The sequence below is a fragment of the Gekko japonicus genome, unplaced genomic scaffold, assembly GCF_001447785.1.
Source record: "Gekko japonicus isolate JY-2015 unplaced genomic scaffold, Gekko_japonicus_V1.1 scaffold990, whole genome shotgun sequence".
In the NCBI taxonomy this organism is placed as follows: Eukaryota; Metazoa; Chordata; class Lepidosauria; order Squamata; family Gekkonidae; genus Gekko; species Gekko japonicus.
The window spans coordinates 368657-383643 of NW_015175385.1; the positions used below are offsets into that span (position 1 = coordinate 368657).

Genomic DNA, 14987 nt, shown 5'->3' on the forward strand with positions numbered 1-14987 from the left:
ACAAAAGCTATTCCAAACGCTATCTAACTAGGACATTCAGAACAAGCAGAACTGGCTATTTCTGTTCTCACAAAGGCTAGTGTGAGTACCTATCCTGGCTTCCTAGCAGGTACTGAAGGCATGAAAAATCCACATCCAGGTTTTGAGGAGTGTTAAATGATCACTCACCTGCATTCTTTTCAGTCTGTTTTCTCCTCATGAAAAGTGTGCTGAATTCAGCTAAGCTTAGGCCCAAATACACCCCTTAGCCAGTATCATGTTTGAGTATGTGCCTTAAGCGTGTTTTCACATATGAGCCTACATGAATCTCATGTATTTCATTTTATCCTCACAACATGGCAGGATGGTGTAGTTTCAGTATCTCTCAGTCCCTCTCAGGCCATGTGTATTCTGGAGGCCAGGACTCAAACTTGGTAGTAACAAAAGGCATTAGTTTCTCACTGATCATTTATTTCTTCAAAACTGAACGTTCACATTCTGGGCTAGAATTCCCATTCCCACGGAGACCAGAGATGCTTGGGGGGAGGGGGTCAACAGTGGGACGGCTTCTAATGTCCTGGCCCCACTGGCGGACCTCCTGATGGCACCTTGTATTTTTGGCCACTGTGTGACAGAGTGTTGGACTGGATGGGCCTTTGGCCTGATCCAACATTGACGTCTCTTATGTTCTCATCTAGACAGAAAGAGCCCAATGCTCATTCTAAGAATGGAGGGTGCTTCTCATACTGGAATAAAAATCCAGGAAGCTATGAGTTATTAGATTATTAGAGTGTGAGCCCCTAGAGCAGATAAAAGTAATGGGTTTCAGGTTTGAACCCTCAAGAAGAGAAGTGAAAACCAAGGCAGAGCAATGGAACAGAGAAGAACCCAGCCAAGGAAATTTTGGCTGCCGTTGCTCATGCGAGAAGAGAAAAGCTAAAGCTTTGCCTTCTGTGGAAACTGAGTATGGGGATGCTCTAGAATCTGACAAGAGCTAAGCAGGAGACTGGATCAATCCAGTTCACAGTGGTCTAAAGCAACGACTGGTGAATTGCAGGAACAACCTGCTCAGAGGCTTGATGCAGTCACTCCATCTGACCTCAGGAATTCCTAGTGCAAATTCCTCTGCTTGCCCTAAGTGCAAACTCCCATGCCCATCTGTGGTCCGTGGTGGCTCCTTCTCCTCTTTGAGGGATGGCAGTGGCAAAAATCCCACCTCTTCCTTGCCAGGACAAGTCTAGAGGCCAATTACATGTGTTCAGGATGGTTTTGCAGGCACTTGATGAAATCAGAGACAGGTTTGCCTTCATAGCAAATCTGGTAGACAGCAGTGAAGAGTGGGAACCTGTGGAGAAGGAAACCATCAGAAAATGACATCGGTGCACATGCATGAAGCTTTTTGCCCCCCCCACTCCCCCCCCAAATTTCCTAGCTCTGGGCCTGCCTGGAGATCAGTGGTAATCCCAGGACATTTCCAGCCATCAGCTGGAGGTTGGCAATCCTAATAAGTGTGGTGTAGCTTCAAAAAGTTTTGAACAGGTAGGGCTGCAAGCTTTAACCAGAAATGAATCAGTATATGGGCAGAGGAAATGTTCTGCTTGAAGATTAAAGGCAACTTCCTTACTTACAACTAGAAAGGGAATTAAAAAATGTAGATAGCCTTTACTTCAAACCCATGAATGACTGCTTTCAATAAGTTCTTCCTTCAGAATAGGCCTCTGTTGAATTTTGGTTTTTTTAAAATAGCAAAGGATCAAGCAACCAATTAGATGCCTTTTAACTGATTAATTAACTAAAGGTTCTTGTGTCAGTTGACAGTCCTACCATCTACTTTTGATCACCCCAGGGGTATACTGTGTACCAGCACAGCACAGCTACTGGCAAAGGTGTGAAAGAAGCACCAGGCAAAACGGGAGAAGGTCAAAGGACTCACTTGTCCACCAGATTCTTGTGCTTGAGGATGTGATGAAGCTCTGCTGATGTCTGAGGGCCCTGCAGCTTCTGCCCGTTGAGCATCTCCTTCTCCAGCTGCTCGATAGACTGCAAAGATGCAGAAATGCCCAGTATGAATGCCACACAACCCTTTTTTAATTGCCCCCTTCTCTCCAAACTAAATGGGCACAGAATGGGTAAGATGACTGATATTTCAACAATCCAAGCAAAGATTTATTTCTCTTAGCTTTTAATCTACACTCAGGGGAAACTGTGCGCTGGATTGACCTGTGCCTCAAACACCCCTGAACCATGCAGTGAGCTCAGTTCTACAGCATCTTTTCATAGAAGAGGGATGCTGTTTCCTATGCCATAGAATAGGTCTCGTGGAGAAAGAAACAGCGATAGCCCTGCAGAATGGAGAGAGGGACTGACCATGATACCCCTTTCCTAGCTCTACCCTCTTCTGCCATTACAGCAGAACTGAACAAAGTTTGAGTTTAGTGGCAGAACTAAGAATAATTCTATTTTTTTTTTCAGGTGGGTGGCCATGTTGGTCTGAAGCAACAGAACAAAGTTTGAGTCCAGTGGCACCTCTAAGACCACCAAAGTTTAATTCTGGGTATAAGCTTCCATGTGCATTTTGTGTGCATTATCTATTTTTATTATAAACCACCTCAGGAGCAGTTATGGCTGAAAGACTGTCTGTAGGAAGACTGTAATCTGATATATATAATTACCCTAATGTATTGGACATTTCCAGCTTTCCCACTGGCTGTGCTGTGCGCTCCATCAGCCATTGGCCCATCAACCACCAATCAAGAGTACTCACATGCCCTCGGCTGGGTGCTGGGTCCACTCCTCTTCCCCACCCACTGCCGCCTCAGCCACTGTTCCCTGCAAGAATAACTGCCAAATCGACTGTCTCTCCTGATGAAGACACTTCTGCTTGGCTCCTACGGGACTAACTTTTCCCTCAGTGACTGTTGCTAGGCAACCAAGCTTGGTTCTGGTAGTAAAAAGGCAAAGCCAGGAGGCCCTTTCCAGGCCTTTGTGGGAAACACATTTGGGCCAGTCCTGACTACGGTTGCCAGCTCCAGGTTGGGAAATTCCTGGAGATTTTGTGGTAGAGTCTGCAGAAGCCAGGGTTTGGGGAGGGGAGAGGCCTCAGCTGAGTAGAATGCCATAAAGTCCACTCTCCAAAGCAGTTATTTTCTCCTGGGGAACTGTTGCTGCCCTTCTCCATGTGAGGGCTGGAGATCACTGAGAATTACAACTGCTCTCTAGATGGCAGAGCTCAGTTTCCCTGGAAAAAATGGCTACTTTGCAGGTGGACTCTGTCATTATACCCTGCTGATGTTGCTTCCCTCCTGCTTGAGTCTCCACTGTGGAGAAAGACTACTTTTCCTAGGCAGAGGCTGCAGGTGGTGGTGGGGAGATGGAAAGCTGAAGTCAGAGGGACAGATAAAGGTAGGTTGATGGCTGGCTGGGAAGGAGATAGGGTTGCCACCTCCAGGTTGGGAAATTCCTGGAGATTTGAGGGGTGAAGCCTGGAGAGGGTGAGATTTGACGGGGGTCCTCAGACAGGTATGATGTCAAAGACTCCACCCTCCAAACCAGCCGTTTCCTCTTGGGGAACCATTGTTGCCAATCTCCAGGAGAGCTTCAGGAGAACAAAAAATGGTACATTTGTTGTAAATAATAGGTATGACATAGAAATATACTTTCAGTTTCACAGCTAAAGAGTACCAGCTATCTGAAGAAGCAGGAAGCAAACACGACACTGAAGCTAGTCGTGCATAGCTGCTACTCCAACAGACGTGGAACTTTTGTTTTCCTGTGGAACTTTTGTTCTCCTGAAGCATCTCATACAAAGGATTAGTGGACTTTATTTGAAATTTGTCCTTTGTATTAAGGGGTTAGTTCCTAACCCTTTTAGAAAATATAAGAGTGTGTGTTGAACTTGATAAGTATTTGAACTGTTAAAATTGATTTGAATAATATATTCTTTCTACTTCTGTTTGTAATTTATACACGGAGTGTTTGTGTATTGATGCAACCTCCTCCCGTGTGCTCTCCTTTGGATACAATCTCCAGGGGAGGGCTGGAGATCACTCAGAATGACAACTGCTCTTCAGATGGCAGAGATCAGTTCCCTCGGAGAAAATGGTAAGCTCTGTATCATTATACCCTGCTGAGGTCACCACAGAAAATTGACACTGAGTGCCCAAGGCCAGGGCCCCCACCCAGAGCCTCTTTCTAGAGCTCGTTGTATTTATTTCCACAACGAGCTTTATTCTTAGTAAATAATAAAACTTCCTCCTTGAGGTGGTGGTGTGGCAGAGGCACTAAATATCTCTGACAGAGAATTCTCACAACTTCACCAGTTACAGTTCCCAGTATTCCTTGAGGGACCATGACACTTAAATGGCATACAAACATCACTGTTTAAGAAAGATTATTCCACAGTAAATTGATCAGTCTTGAAGGTACCACAACTGTTAGGGCATATCTACTCTAGGTTGAACATTTTTTTGCCTAGAGCACAAAATAGTGTTCATGGGCTTGCCAAATTGTCTCCTCTCCAGGTCTTGCCAAGGCCCCAGTACTCTGGGCAGTGTCTCTCTGGAGTATTTCATTTGAGTATTGCTGAGGCTGTATTGACTACTCAATCTTCTGCAAAATCTGGCTGCAAGGGACTCTGTGGTATTCTTTTTTGGATTATCTGCTTCACAGTTCCCCTGAAAAAACACACTTGGGTTCCTTGCACGGTTAAGCTGCTCCTGATATTTAGGTCTTGCCAAGGCCCAGGTAGTCTGGGCAGTGTCTCTATGGAGTATTTCATTCCAGTATTGCTGAGGCTGTATTGAATACTCAATCTTCTGCAAAATCTGGCTGCAAGGGACTCTGTGGTATTCTTTTTTGGATTATCTGCTTCACAGTTCCCCTGAAAAAACACACTTGGGTTCCTTGCACGGTTAAGCTGCTCCTGATATTCGGCTCTCTTTGCCCATACTCCCTGACCTGACTGTGCCTCCTATTGTTCCTTGACCTCTGCCACACCAGCCTCTGCCAAAAATCCCAAATCCTGTGAAATCCCCAGTGTTGCAGGCAGAACAAACATTGCAAAATGTTATAGAACACTCAGAAGAAAGACGCTGTATGCCCTTGACAAAGGATATTTCACATTTGGTACAGTGTAAACCCAGCTCTGTAAAACAGACCTCTTGGAGAACTGTGCCCATTTGCAGACTGCAAGGTGTGGAATAGCCATTCCACCCTTGGCTGGGATTGCTCTCTCAGGCAAAGAGTAGGCTTTATCTGCTAGCATTTGCTCTCAGCTGCTACCTTTTGCCCTGCCCTCTTTCTGTGCAGAAAATAACTTTAATGCCAGTTATTTTTTCCCTAGGAACTGTGACAATCTCACTTTGCCAAGCTGAACAGATCCAATGCTTTTTTTTTAATCTCTCTCCACATGTGCCTTAACCTCCAGATAATTCCAGCTCTTCTCTGCTTGCACAATGATTAACTTTCCCAACATTTAAAAAATAAGTGCTGTCTTTGGGACTTAAGGATTATACACTGTATCCTATTTGAAGTTTAAAATCTTTTTCGGGAAGGGTCAGACTGGGTGGTCTCAGTTCAAACCATTACCACCCTAACACTCAGTGCCAACATAGTCTCAGATTCTGCTTTCTGAAGTACAATCAGGTTCCTGATCCCTCTGTCAGTTCATGCCTCAGCCCCCCCGCCCCCCCTTCAGCAAGTGTGCCCAGCCACCCTCCCATTTCCACTGATTCCTGCTGCTCTGTACATGCAGTGACCCCACATTTGGTTCAGACATTCCTGCCCATTACTCAACACTGCCGGAGCCAGTTTAGAGGAAGATGGAGAGTCAATAAAAGGAATGGATTGGGTACCTTCAAGTAAAACTTGTTACTATAGTTATCAGATTACAATTAGAGAAGCAAAAGATGCTGAAGAACAAGCTAGTGCAGCATAGTAGCTAAGAAACTGATGTATGAAGCAGGTAGTCTCAATTCTGAAGATGTTGCCTCTGCCATTAACTCATGCAGATTGCTTCCATGTGGAGGTTTTATTCTGGTTTGGCATCCAAATTGCATTGGGATTTCTGTGTTGCATATACATGGCATTGTACTATAATCATCCACTTTCCAGGTTTCCCCTGCTTTACTCCAGTCTTTCCAAAACCTGGTTTGATAAGATACTTTGGCAAAGATTGCAACCCAAATGTGCATTTTCTGCTCATTTTTAAAGACCCTATCAGTGCTATTTTGCCTCAGCCCCTCCCCCCAGTTACCATCCCCTCTGGTACCACTAGAGGGCTTTTAAAAATGGAAACCTGAGGATTGCCCAATCTCTACAGCAGTTTTTAAAGCACCCCAAACCCTCTGGTTGCTTGGGTGGGAGTGGTGGCTGCAGGCAGCTGAGGCAAGAGCAGAGCACAGAAAACAGCCACGTGGACTTTCTATTGCCACTGCGGACGCCTCAGCATTGGGAGTGGCAACGAAAACTACACTGAGAATCTTTCATATGGTAGCAAACTAGGCAGCTTCAGGCAAGCCACTCATTCGCTTTTGCGGCACGGGGAATAACATTTTTATAAAGATATGTGAAACATTGCCCTGACCTGGTTGGCCCAAGCTAGCCTGATCTCACCAGATCTTGGAAGCTAAGCAGGGTTGGCCTGGCCAGTATTTGGCTGGGAGACCTCCAAGGAAGTCTGGGGTTGCTACACAGAGGCAGGCAATGGCAAACCACCTCTGAACGTCTCTTGCCTTGAAAACCCTACAGGGCCACCATAAGTCAGCTGCAACTTGACAGCACTTTACGAGCGCACACGCACACACTAAATGTGTGGAACGCTTGACAGTACTTACAAATGCCCAATATTAACTGAGGCAGGGAAAAAGTCAATGCTGTTTTAGAGTGCTGGAAAGAATCCTCTGTCGTAACAGCACCCCTCAAGGGATCTCTGGCCACCTTTCAACATTGCCAGACCACATTGAGTCACTCACCTTGCCAGTCTTGGCAAAAGCCTCTGCTACTTTGCGATTCCGGCCCCCGTAGCAAGTGGTGATGAGGTCAGCAACCCCACAGCTTTCCAGGAAGGGGGCAGAAGTGACAGGGCCCTTGCAGAAAAGTTTGGCAAAAGCAATCATCTCCATCAAGCCCAGACGGATCACGGCTGCCTTGGTATTATCGCCAAAGCCCAGGCCATCACAGAAACCAGCACCGACAGCCACCACATTCTGAGGGAGAGGATGGAGACAACATGTTCATTGTCAGCAAGGCTCTGCCCTGTGCTAGCTTTGTAGTGTTCTTAAAACAGACATGCAGATAAGTGGTGGACAGTCTAGCCCTTGGAGTTCCAAGCAGGGCAACAAACAATGGAACTCATAGGAATGTTGCAGAGATGGGTGTCTTTCCATGGGACTAAGCCATCTCCAGTTAAGTATAACACAGAATAAATCATGTTGGAAAACCCCAACGTTCAGTTACCTTTAGGTCCCTAGCAATAGCCTGTGTTTCCCCGCACAATGCCTTGACCTCAGTGACCTTGGTATGAGTTTTGGGTGAAGGAAAGACAAAATTCTTCAGTACAGCACTAATGTAGTGTGTGACCGTGGGCCTCCCTTGGTAACAGGCCACAACCTCAACCAAAAAACACTAATCTCTCGAGACTGTGACTAGTCCCATACCTTGAGGGCACCACAGAGCTCTACAGTGTCTGCCTCTTGCACCACTGTGATTCGGAAATTGAGTGTCTGCAGCAGGTCTTTGAGGATCTGTCCATGTTCTACATTCCTGCAACCTGCAAAGATGCAAAGAACAGACATCAATAGAACAAAATATTGCTACCTTTGCAAGGTGACATATGAAGCAGTCTTATATTCAGGTCAGGCCATTGGTCCATGTAGCCTAGTGCTGTCTACTCTGACTGATAATGACTCTCCAAGGTATCAGGCAGAGGTTTTTCTTAGCCTCTTACTGATATTACCAGGGATCATGCAATGCATGTGCTCTGTCATTGAGCAATTGACTGCCTAGGAAATCAATCTGTCCCATGTTATTACTAACATGTTATTACTGTTATTCAGCAGAAGCAATGTAAAAGGATGAATGGAAAGTGGTTGTGTGGGCACTGCTTTTGGATCTCCAGGATGCAGGGGGAAAGGAGGATAGGTACAAGCAGGGAAAAGGACATCTTGAGTGAATGGAGAAACTCCATTCTGAGATCATCTGTTGGACTCGGCTCAGACAAGGATGAAAATTGCCACAGACAGGGACAGTGAGTCCCTCAAGGGAGTTGCCTTTCCAAACAGCTTGCTCAGTTATCGCAACATCACACCCCTTCTAATTCTGCAGTCAGTGATGTATCTTCAACCAATGAATTTTTACCGACTTTTAAGACCGCCAACAGAAGGTAACCGTTTCATGCAGAGTGAAACATTTGCTTTGTAAAGCTGTATGGGTATTTGTGACAACAGCAGGACTTTGAGAAGTCTGGGAAACTCTGGAGACTCCTTTGGAGGTGAATAGACCTTGGTGGGGTGTGCAGTAGAGGAACCCCCGAGGGCGGATTGGCCATCGAACTTACAGGCGAAATCACCAGTGGGCTGCTGCCCTGGAGCGCTGTTCTGGCAACCATGAGCAAGCAAGTTGCTCTGCCAGCACCACAGCAGCTAGTTGTCTTGGACCCTTCAGCAGCAGCAGCAGCAGCAGCAGCAGCAGCAGCAGCAGCAGCAGCAGCAGCAGCAGCAGTAGTGACTGGGCCGGCTCGCACAGCTTGGCAGGAGGAGCCAGTGGGTGCAATAGCAGCCCTCATTGACGCCAGTGGCCGAGTCCGAGTGGCTCCTGCAGTCCTGGCTTGTAGCACAATAGGAGCTGCTCAGCTTGGTGCTCAACAGGGGCACTCCTAGAAGAAGCCATGGCAGGAGCACCCCCAGCTGTATCCATGGCCCAGCGGCACCATCTGGTACAAGACATGCAGGCTGTGAGAGCAGCGGTGAGTGCAGGTGGTGGGGAGGCTCATGAGCAGGGGGAAAATGCACAAGCAGGTAGGCGGAAAGGGAGATGTTAGCAGGGGGGCTGGTGGGAGGCAGAGTGGGACACTGGGAACTCTCTGCCCTGCCCCCAAAAGCCTAGAACTGCCACCTCTTAGCCTTGAGATCGGCCCCTTTAATTCTCCTTATGCTGCAGGAATGCCTCATTTCCTTCCTGGCTCTACCATTCATCTTCCATCTGCTGTGAAACACACACACACATAGAGTCCTGCAATTTCATAGCAGGTGGAGAACGAAGGTAGATTCACAGAATTAGAAAGGAAAGAGGCTGTCCTGCAACATCGGGATTTAAAAGGTATATGGTCCAGTGTAAGAGATCATTCATATATCACCACTGTACATCCCAGTGTATCCATAGCACACACAATCGCCACATGGAGCTGTTAGACAGAGCTGCAGCAGACCCAGAAGCACATGGCGGGCGGAGGGTCAGTGGAGAAACGTCTCAAGAATTTGGGGCAAAGAATATATCAGAGGCCTCCATAACAACCTTCCCATCAAGAATGGTATGTTCAAACTTATTACCAATTGTGGTCTCACAGAACTTCTCATCTGCCACCTCATTGGCAATGTTGGCTCCCATTAGCACACTCATCTCAATGCCCAGCTGTTCGTGGATAATGTCTGATATCAGCTTTAGCCCATCTGGGCCTTCATCGACACCCTGCAAACCAAACACACACATGTCAGGGTGGCTCAGTAGGATACCCTGACAGTCCTGCACTGGTCTTTGATCTTCAACCCTGTGGCCTGACCATGCTAAGCCCAGCTTTGGCTCAAGAGGTCAACACCAGGCCTCCCACATGTGCTCCCTGTGAAGGTATCCTGTAGTTCCCCACCCAGTTCAAACTCCAAATATGTATTTACAAGTATTGACCAACAATCCAAGAGATACTCTGTTATGAAAGAAGAGATGGCATATCTGCAGTTGCATTAGTTCCATAACTGCAGTTTGTGTGTGTCCTCTGGGAATTGTTTATGGAAGATTGCAAAGTAGCCATTTTCCTGTCTCCTAGCTCTCTCACCAAGAATACTGCCTCCTCCGAAATCTCTGATGCCTGTTCTGTCTCCCCCTGCCAGCGATACATTTACATGATCTTGCAATCTGTATAAGGTAAAGGTAAAGGTAAAGGTTCCCTTGCTCGAAAGCCAGTCGAATCTGACTCTAGGGTTGCGGTGCTCATCTCCGTTTCCAAGCCGAAGAGCCAGCGCTGTCCGAAGATGTTTCCGTGGTCATGTGGCTGGCATAACTAAACACCAAGGCGCACGGAACGCTGTTACCTTCCCACCGAAGTGGTACCTATTTATCTACTTGCAATTTCTTGCTTTCGAACTGCTAGGTTGGCAGGAGCTGGAACTAGAGACAGGAGCTCACTCCGTCATGCGGCAACTCGGGTCTCGAACTGCTGAACTACTGACCTTCCACAGCCTGCAGTTCAGCGTCTTAACCACTTGAGCCACCGCAGCTCCATCTGTATAAACAGTTCCACAATAAGTACTTCCCCCACCTTCTACCACCACACTTTAGAATCCAAAAACCAGGTTCTCTGCGCACCCAAACAAACCCTTTTAAACCTGCCCCGGTTAGCTGCTAGAATAGCTCCAAACCTAGCTATCAATACCTTGCAGCTGGCTAGAGCCCCCTGCTCATGTTCAGAATGGAGCCCACACCCTCTCCCCACTCACACCTTGATGAGTGAAACCCCTATTGCTTCTTTCTTGACGTGGCCTTTCAGCTGGTCACAGAGTTTCCCGATGAACTGATGCGGTACTACGAAGAGGAGGATGTCAGCATCGGCTGAAGCTTTCAGCAGATCTGGCACTGCCACCTGCAACAGGTGGTGGGAGGAAGTCAACCCAAAGACAAAACAAAGTCCTCATTAGCAGAAAGAAGGAGGGGGGGGGAACATTGGCAGGTCTGGTGGACACTTGTCTGTGTGCCCCAAGAACCCTCAAAGATTCTGTATTGTCAACCCAAATCCTCCAACACATGCTGAACTGTTGTCATGGATAAATTATGCAAACTAAATATATTCCCAAAAACTTTACAAACTTTGTATCCTTCATACTTGCTCTCTGCTAGCTACAGGAAGGGCAAGGAAATATGCAATGGAAACACCCACTGAACTTCACTCTGGCTATAAAGATTTAACACACTTTCATGCTGGTCTTTACATCCATGAGGACTAGGAACTTGTGTTAAAAAAAGCTAAGATTAAGAAATCCGAACCCAATAACAAAGTCCTTGCGTTGTCTGCACTTGTGCAAAATATGCTCAGCACTGATCATAACACATCCCAAAGGAATCCCAAGTTCAGCCACAGGCATCAGATTGAAGAAAGAGATGGGAAATGATCCTTGTGGTGGGTTCTGGGTTGTAATGGAGGCAGAGTTTATCACAGCCTCCCCTTAGGGAACTAGCTTGATCAGAGTTCCTGCCGTCTCCTGCAAGCCAAATTTATCTGGATCCCCAGAAGAGGCAAATTTATGCAGGTCTGACATGAAGTTGACATCATTTCTATTGTGGGCTGTCAACAAGCTGGAGAGGGAATCCAGAAGAGGGTTGTTACTGAGGAAATAAAAAAGGTCAGGAAAGCAGATCCTCTGAGTACAGCTTGTGTGTCCTAAGGTAGGGATGGACATGACCTGGCCCTCAAAGTACCTAAATCTGTGCTCTCTCCCTTTGTGACAATACAAATAAATAAATAATGTGTGTGGGGAAAATTGTGCTCACAGTTTTGCTGTTGAGATTACGTGTATTTCATATTCATTCTTTTTCGTACTGTAATCTCACATTCTGGAGAAACATCCACCCCTCGAAGGAACCTTCAGTAAATGTACTGGCTCCTCAACACTTGCTCCACTGTGGCTGGTGGCTTCATATCATCCAAGACTGTGTCATTACTGGTTGACAATGCTGATTTTATTATAAAGCCTGAACATCTCTGAGGGGACAGGGTTGTTCCAGCATCTTGGGAACAGATTGCTGCCCCCCTCCCAGTACAAAAGTTTATTCTCCCTGCCCTAAACAAAGGAAGGTGAAAGTGGGTGCCCTATAGTTTCAGCACAGCTAAAGAGCTTTCTGACAAACCCAAAATGGAATGGGGGAGAACAATTATCCGGCCAGTGCAGTGAAGCCAAGTGATGCTACTGTTTTTTAAACAACAGGGAACTCCATTTCGATCTAACTATTAACATCCTCACCAGAACTAGTGTTCAGCACTTGAGCAGTAGTCACCTCCAAGAAGATGTGCCTGGCCATTCGTTGGGAGGTTGCCATTTTTAATTCTGGTCCTGCTCCAGTGCTTTAACTATAAGCAGTTGCACACAGCAGTTAAACAGGTGCAGCCTCCCCCCTCCCCACCTTCATCTCTATGTCAGTATGGGCTCTTTTTGTAGCAGGAACTCCTTTGCATATTAGGTGACATACCCCTAATGTAGCCTAGAGCTTACAGTAGCCCCTGTAAGAAGAGCTCTGTAAACTCTTGGAGGATTGGCTACATTAGGGGTGTGTCGCCTAATATGCAAAGGAGTTCCTGCTACAAAAAGAGCCCTACGCAAAGCGGCTCCAATGGAAATGGCAACAGCCCTATTTGTCAGAGATTCTCTAAGATAATTTACAAAAAGGAGTCCAGTGGCACTCTAGATCCTAACAGAATTTATGCCAGCATAAATTTATGCAAGCCAGTGTTTACTACCTCAGATATATTGAAGTGTACTTCTATTTGGTTATTCCATTTATATACAGAACCAAAGTGAGTAAGAAATTATTTCATAGAACAGGCATGGGCCACTCCCGGCTGTTGTTAGATAGGCAATGTGGGATCTACATAAAACTGAGTGTTGAATGAAACAAGAGAAGCCAGTACAGTATGTAGTTACAGAGGTATAGCTGACCCTAGAAGTGCAGTATGCAAGATATTTGCACCTCTGAGCTAGATCCACTGGCCATCATCCATCCCTATTTATCTACTCAACAGCAGTGAAATGAGCTCTCAGAGCCAGCCTTATTTTCAGAACTCTTTTTGTTATTCCAAGATAAATCTGACTTCCCCACACTTTTTTTCTTCCTAGACCTGATTCTTGTTTCAACTATATCAAACAGATGTCTAGAAAGACTTGCCTGAAGAGCTCTAAACCCAGGATCCATTTCTGGGTGTAAGACCAACAAGCATATGGGTGGGGGTTGGAAATTGCATGCAACTGCTTTCTGTACTCCAAACACAAGAGTTACAACTAAGGTCCAATCTGCATCTGCAATGTAAAGCAGTTTCGTTTTGCTGCGACGCCGTCTTCCTTTCACTTGGTATAAAACTAGCTGTGTAATGCCTCACGTCTCACTCCTAACATTTGTTACTCAGCTGGGTTCCCTGACACTCTGCTAGCTCCAGGAAACCAGATCAGTTAGCAAGCAGAGAGAAGGTTATTTATTACTTTGGTTACCAAGGCAACTTGTTCCTTGATGTTCCTTCTGCTGCGTGATGCACAAACCAGCCCTTCTGTGTTCTAGGACAGTGAACACATAATGCTGCCTTATACTGAATCAGACCTTTGGTCCATCAAAGTCAGTACTCAGACTGGGAACAGCTCTCCAGGGTCTCGGGCCAAGGTCTTTCATATCACCTACTGCCCGATCCTTTAACCGGAGAGGCCAGGGATTGAACCTAGGGTCTTCTGCATGCTCCCCTTGATGGTCTACCACTGACTCACAGCCCCTCCCTACAGGAGGGGAAAGAAACAGGGAAATCTGCTCCAATCAGCCTTACAAGTCCTTCTCCAGCCCCATACAGACCTTGGCATATTCTTATCAGCTGTGTCATCATATCACTGACTTCTTATGAATCAGTTGAATGGCTTTACTTGCATAGCCAAGTATTCCAGGAATGGGGTGGGGATGTCGATCCTGACATTAGGTAATGGACATTAAACGATGCATAGCTGGCATTTCCAAAGGAATAGACTACATGTAGAATGCGATTTGGCCTCTTTTGGACCCCAAAGCAAGGTTTTATCGTTGATTAAATGAATACCTGTATCTCACCCAATGCCTAGGGTTCAGGCCACACTGCAATATTTAATCAATCAAACTAACAAGCAAGCAAGCAAGCAAACCACACCCAAAAGTGAATCTTCAAGCGGTACTACAAGGCCTCTTTATTTTAGCTCTTTCAATGGGGTATAAACGGCTGACATCTTTTGGTGAGGGGAGTATTCTCAATTTTAAACGATTAGTTTCAAAACCGTAATGTTTTAACTGTGGCACGAAAGCTGCTTTGAGCCTCAAGGAAAGGTGGGTTGCAAGTACTTTAATAAAGGAAGGAAGAAAAATGAATGAAATAAAAGCACGGCCTTTTCCAATCTAAATCTCAGCCCTAAGAAGCCAAAGGCAAAGATCCAGCTCAAACATGCAGAAGCAACATGTGATACACGCACCCCATCACACTGCAGGTTGGGAAGCACCACAACGGAAAACATTCCCCTCCCTCCAAGCTTCGGGGGTGTGTGTGTTAAGTCTAGCCCTGCAGCCTCTAACGTTCTCAGACTCTGGATCCACCTTTAATCCCATCCTCCTCCTAATGGTTTGCATTATCTCTTTCCTTTCCTTTTGTACCCTAAGAAGCTAATTGATTCACGAAGCTTGAGCAGCAGGAAACACTTATTTCTTATTTTTTTAAATGCAAGGGCTAAAAGGACTGTGACGCATTTTGCAATTGCTAGAGTGATCTTGGGATCCTTACCACTGAGCAAAAGAGCCAGGGTTTCCGGAGCACGGGGGACGACTGGTTGAATAAAGGCTTACTATAGCAATACCTCATAATCTCAAAAAATCTGCATTCCAGCAGGGCATGAAAAGATGTATCAGTCCTGTTAAGGCCACAAGGGCAGATTCTGCCTTTCTCCTTTCTCTCTAGACAGACTAGGAGCAAAGGAGAATAGAATTCTTGTACCTTTAATAGTGGTATAGAAAAAGGAATTCTAGCCTGCTCA

The 14987-nt window shown here is 46.1% G+C and overlaps 1 protein-coding gene across 1 annotated transcript in view; it reads right to left on the minus strand.

The window, feature by feature from the left end:
• Positions 1 to 666: 666 nt before the first annotated feature.
• The window catches only part of GPD1 (glycerol-3-phosphate dehydrogenase 1), a 17440-nt gene continuing 3119 nt past the window's right edge, over positions 667 to 14987 (minus strand). Inside the window, exons 3-8 of the mRNA XM_015425618.1 lie at positions 10688 to 10828; positions 9525 to 9663; positions 7635 to 7747; positions 6951 to 7184; positions 1913 to 2019; positions 667 to 1324 (exon numbers count right to left, since the gene is read on the minus strand). Coding sequence (XP_015281104.1) covers positions 1228 to 1324; positions 1913 to 2019; positions 6951 to 7184; positions 7635 to 7747; positions 9525 to 9663; positions 10688 to 10828 — 831 coding nt within the window. The 3' untranslated portion in view covers positions 667 to 1227. The remainder of the gene's footprint in view (positions 1325 to 1912; positions 2020 to 6950; positions 7185 to 7634; positions 7748 to 9524; positions 9664 to 10687; positions 10829 to 14987) is intronic.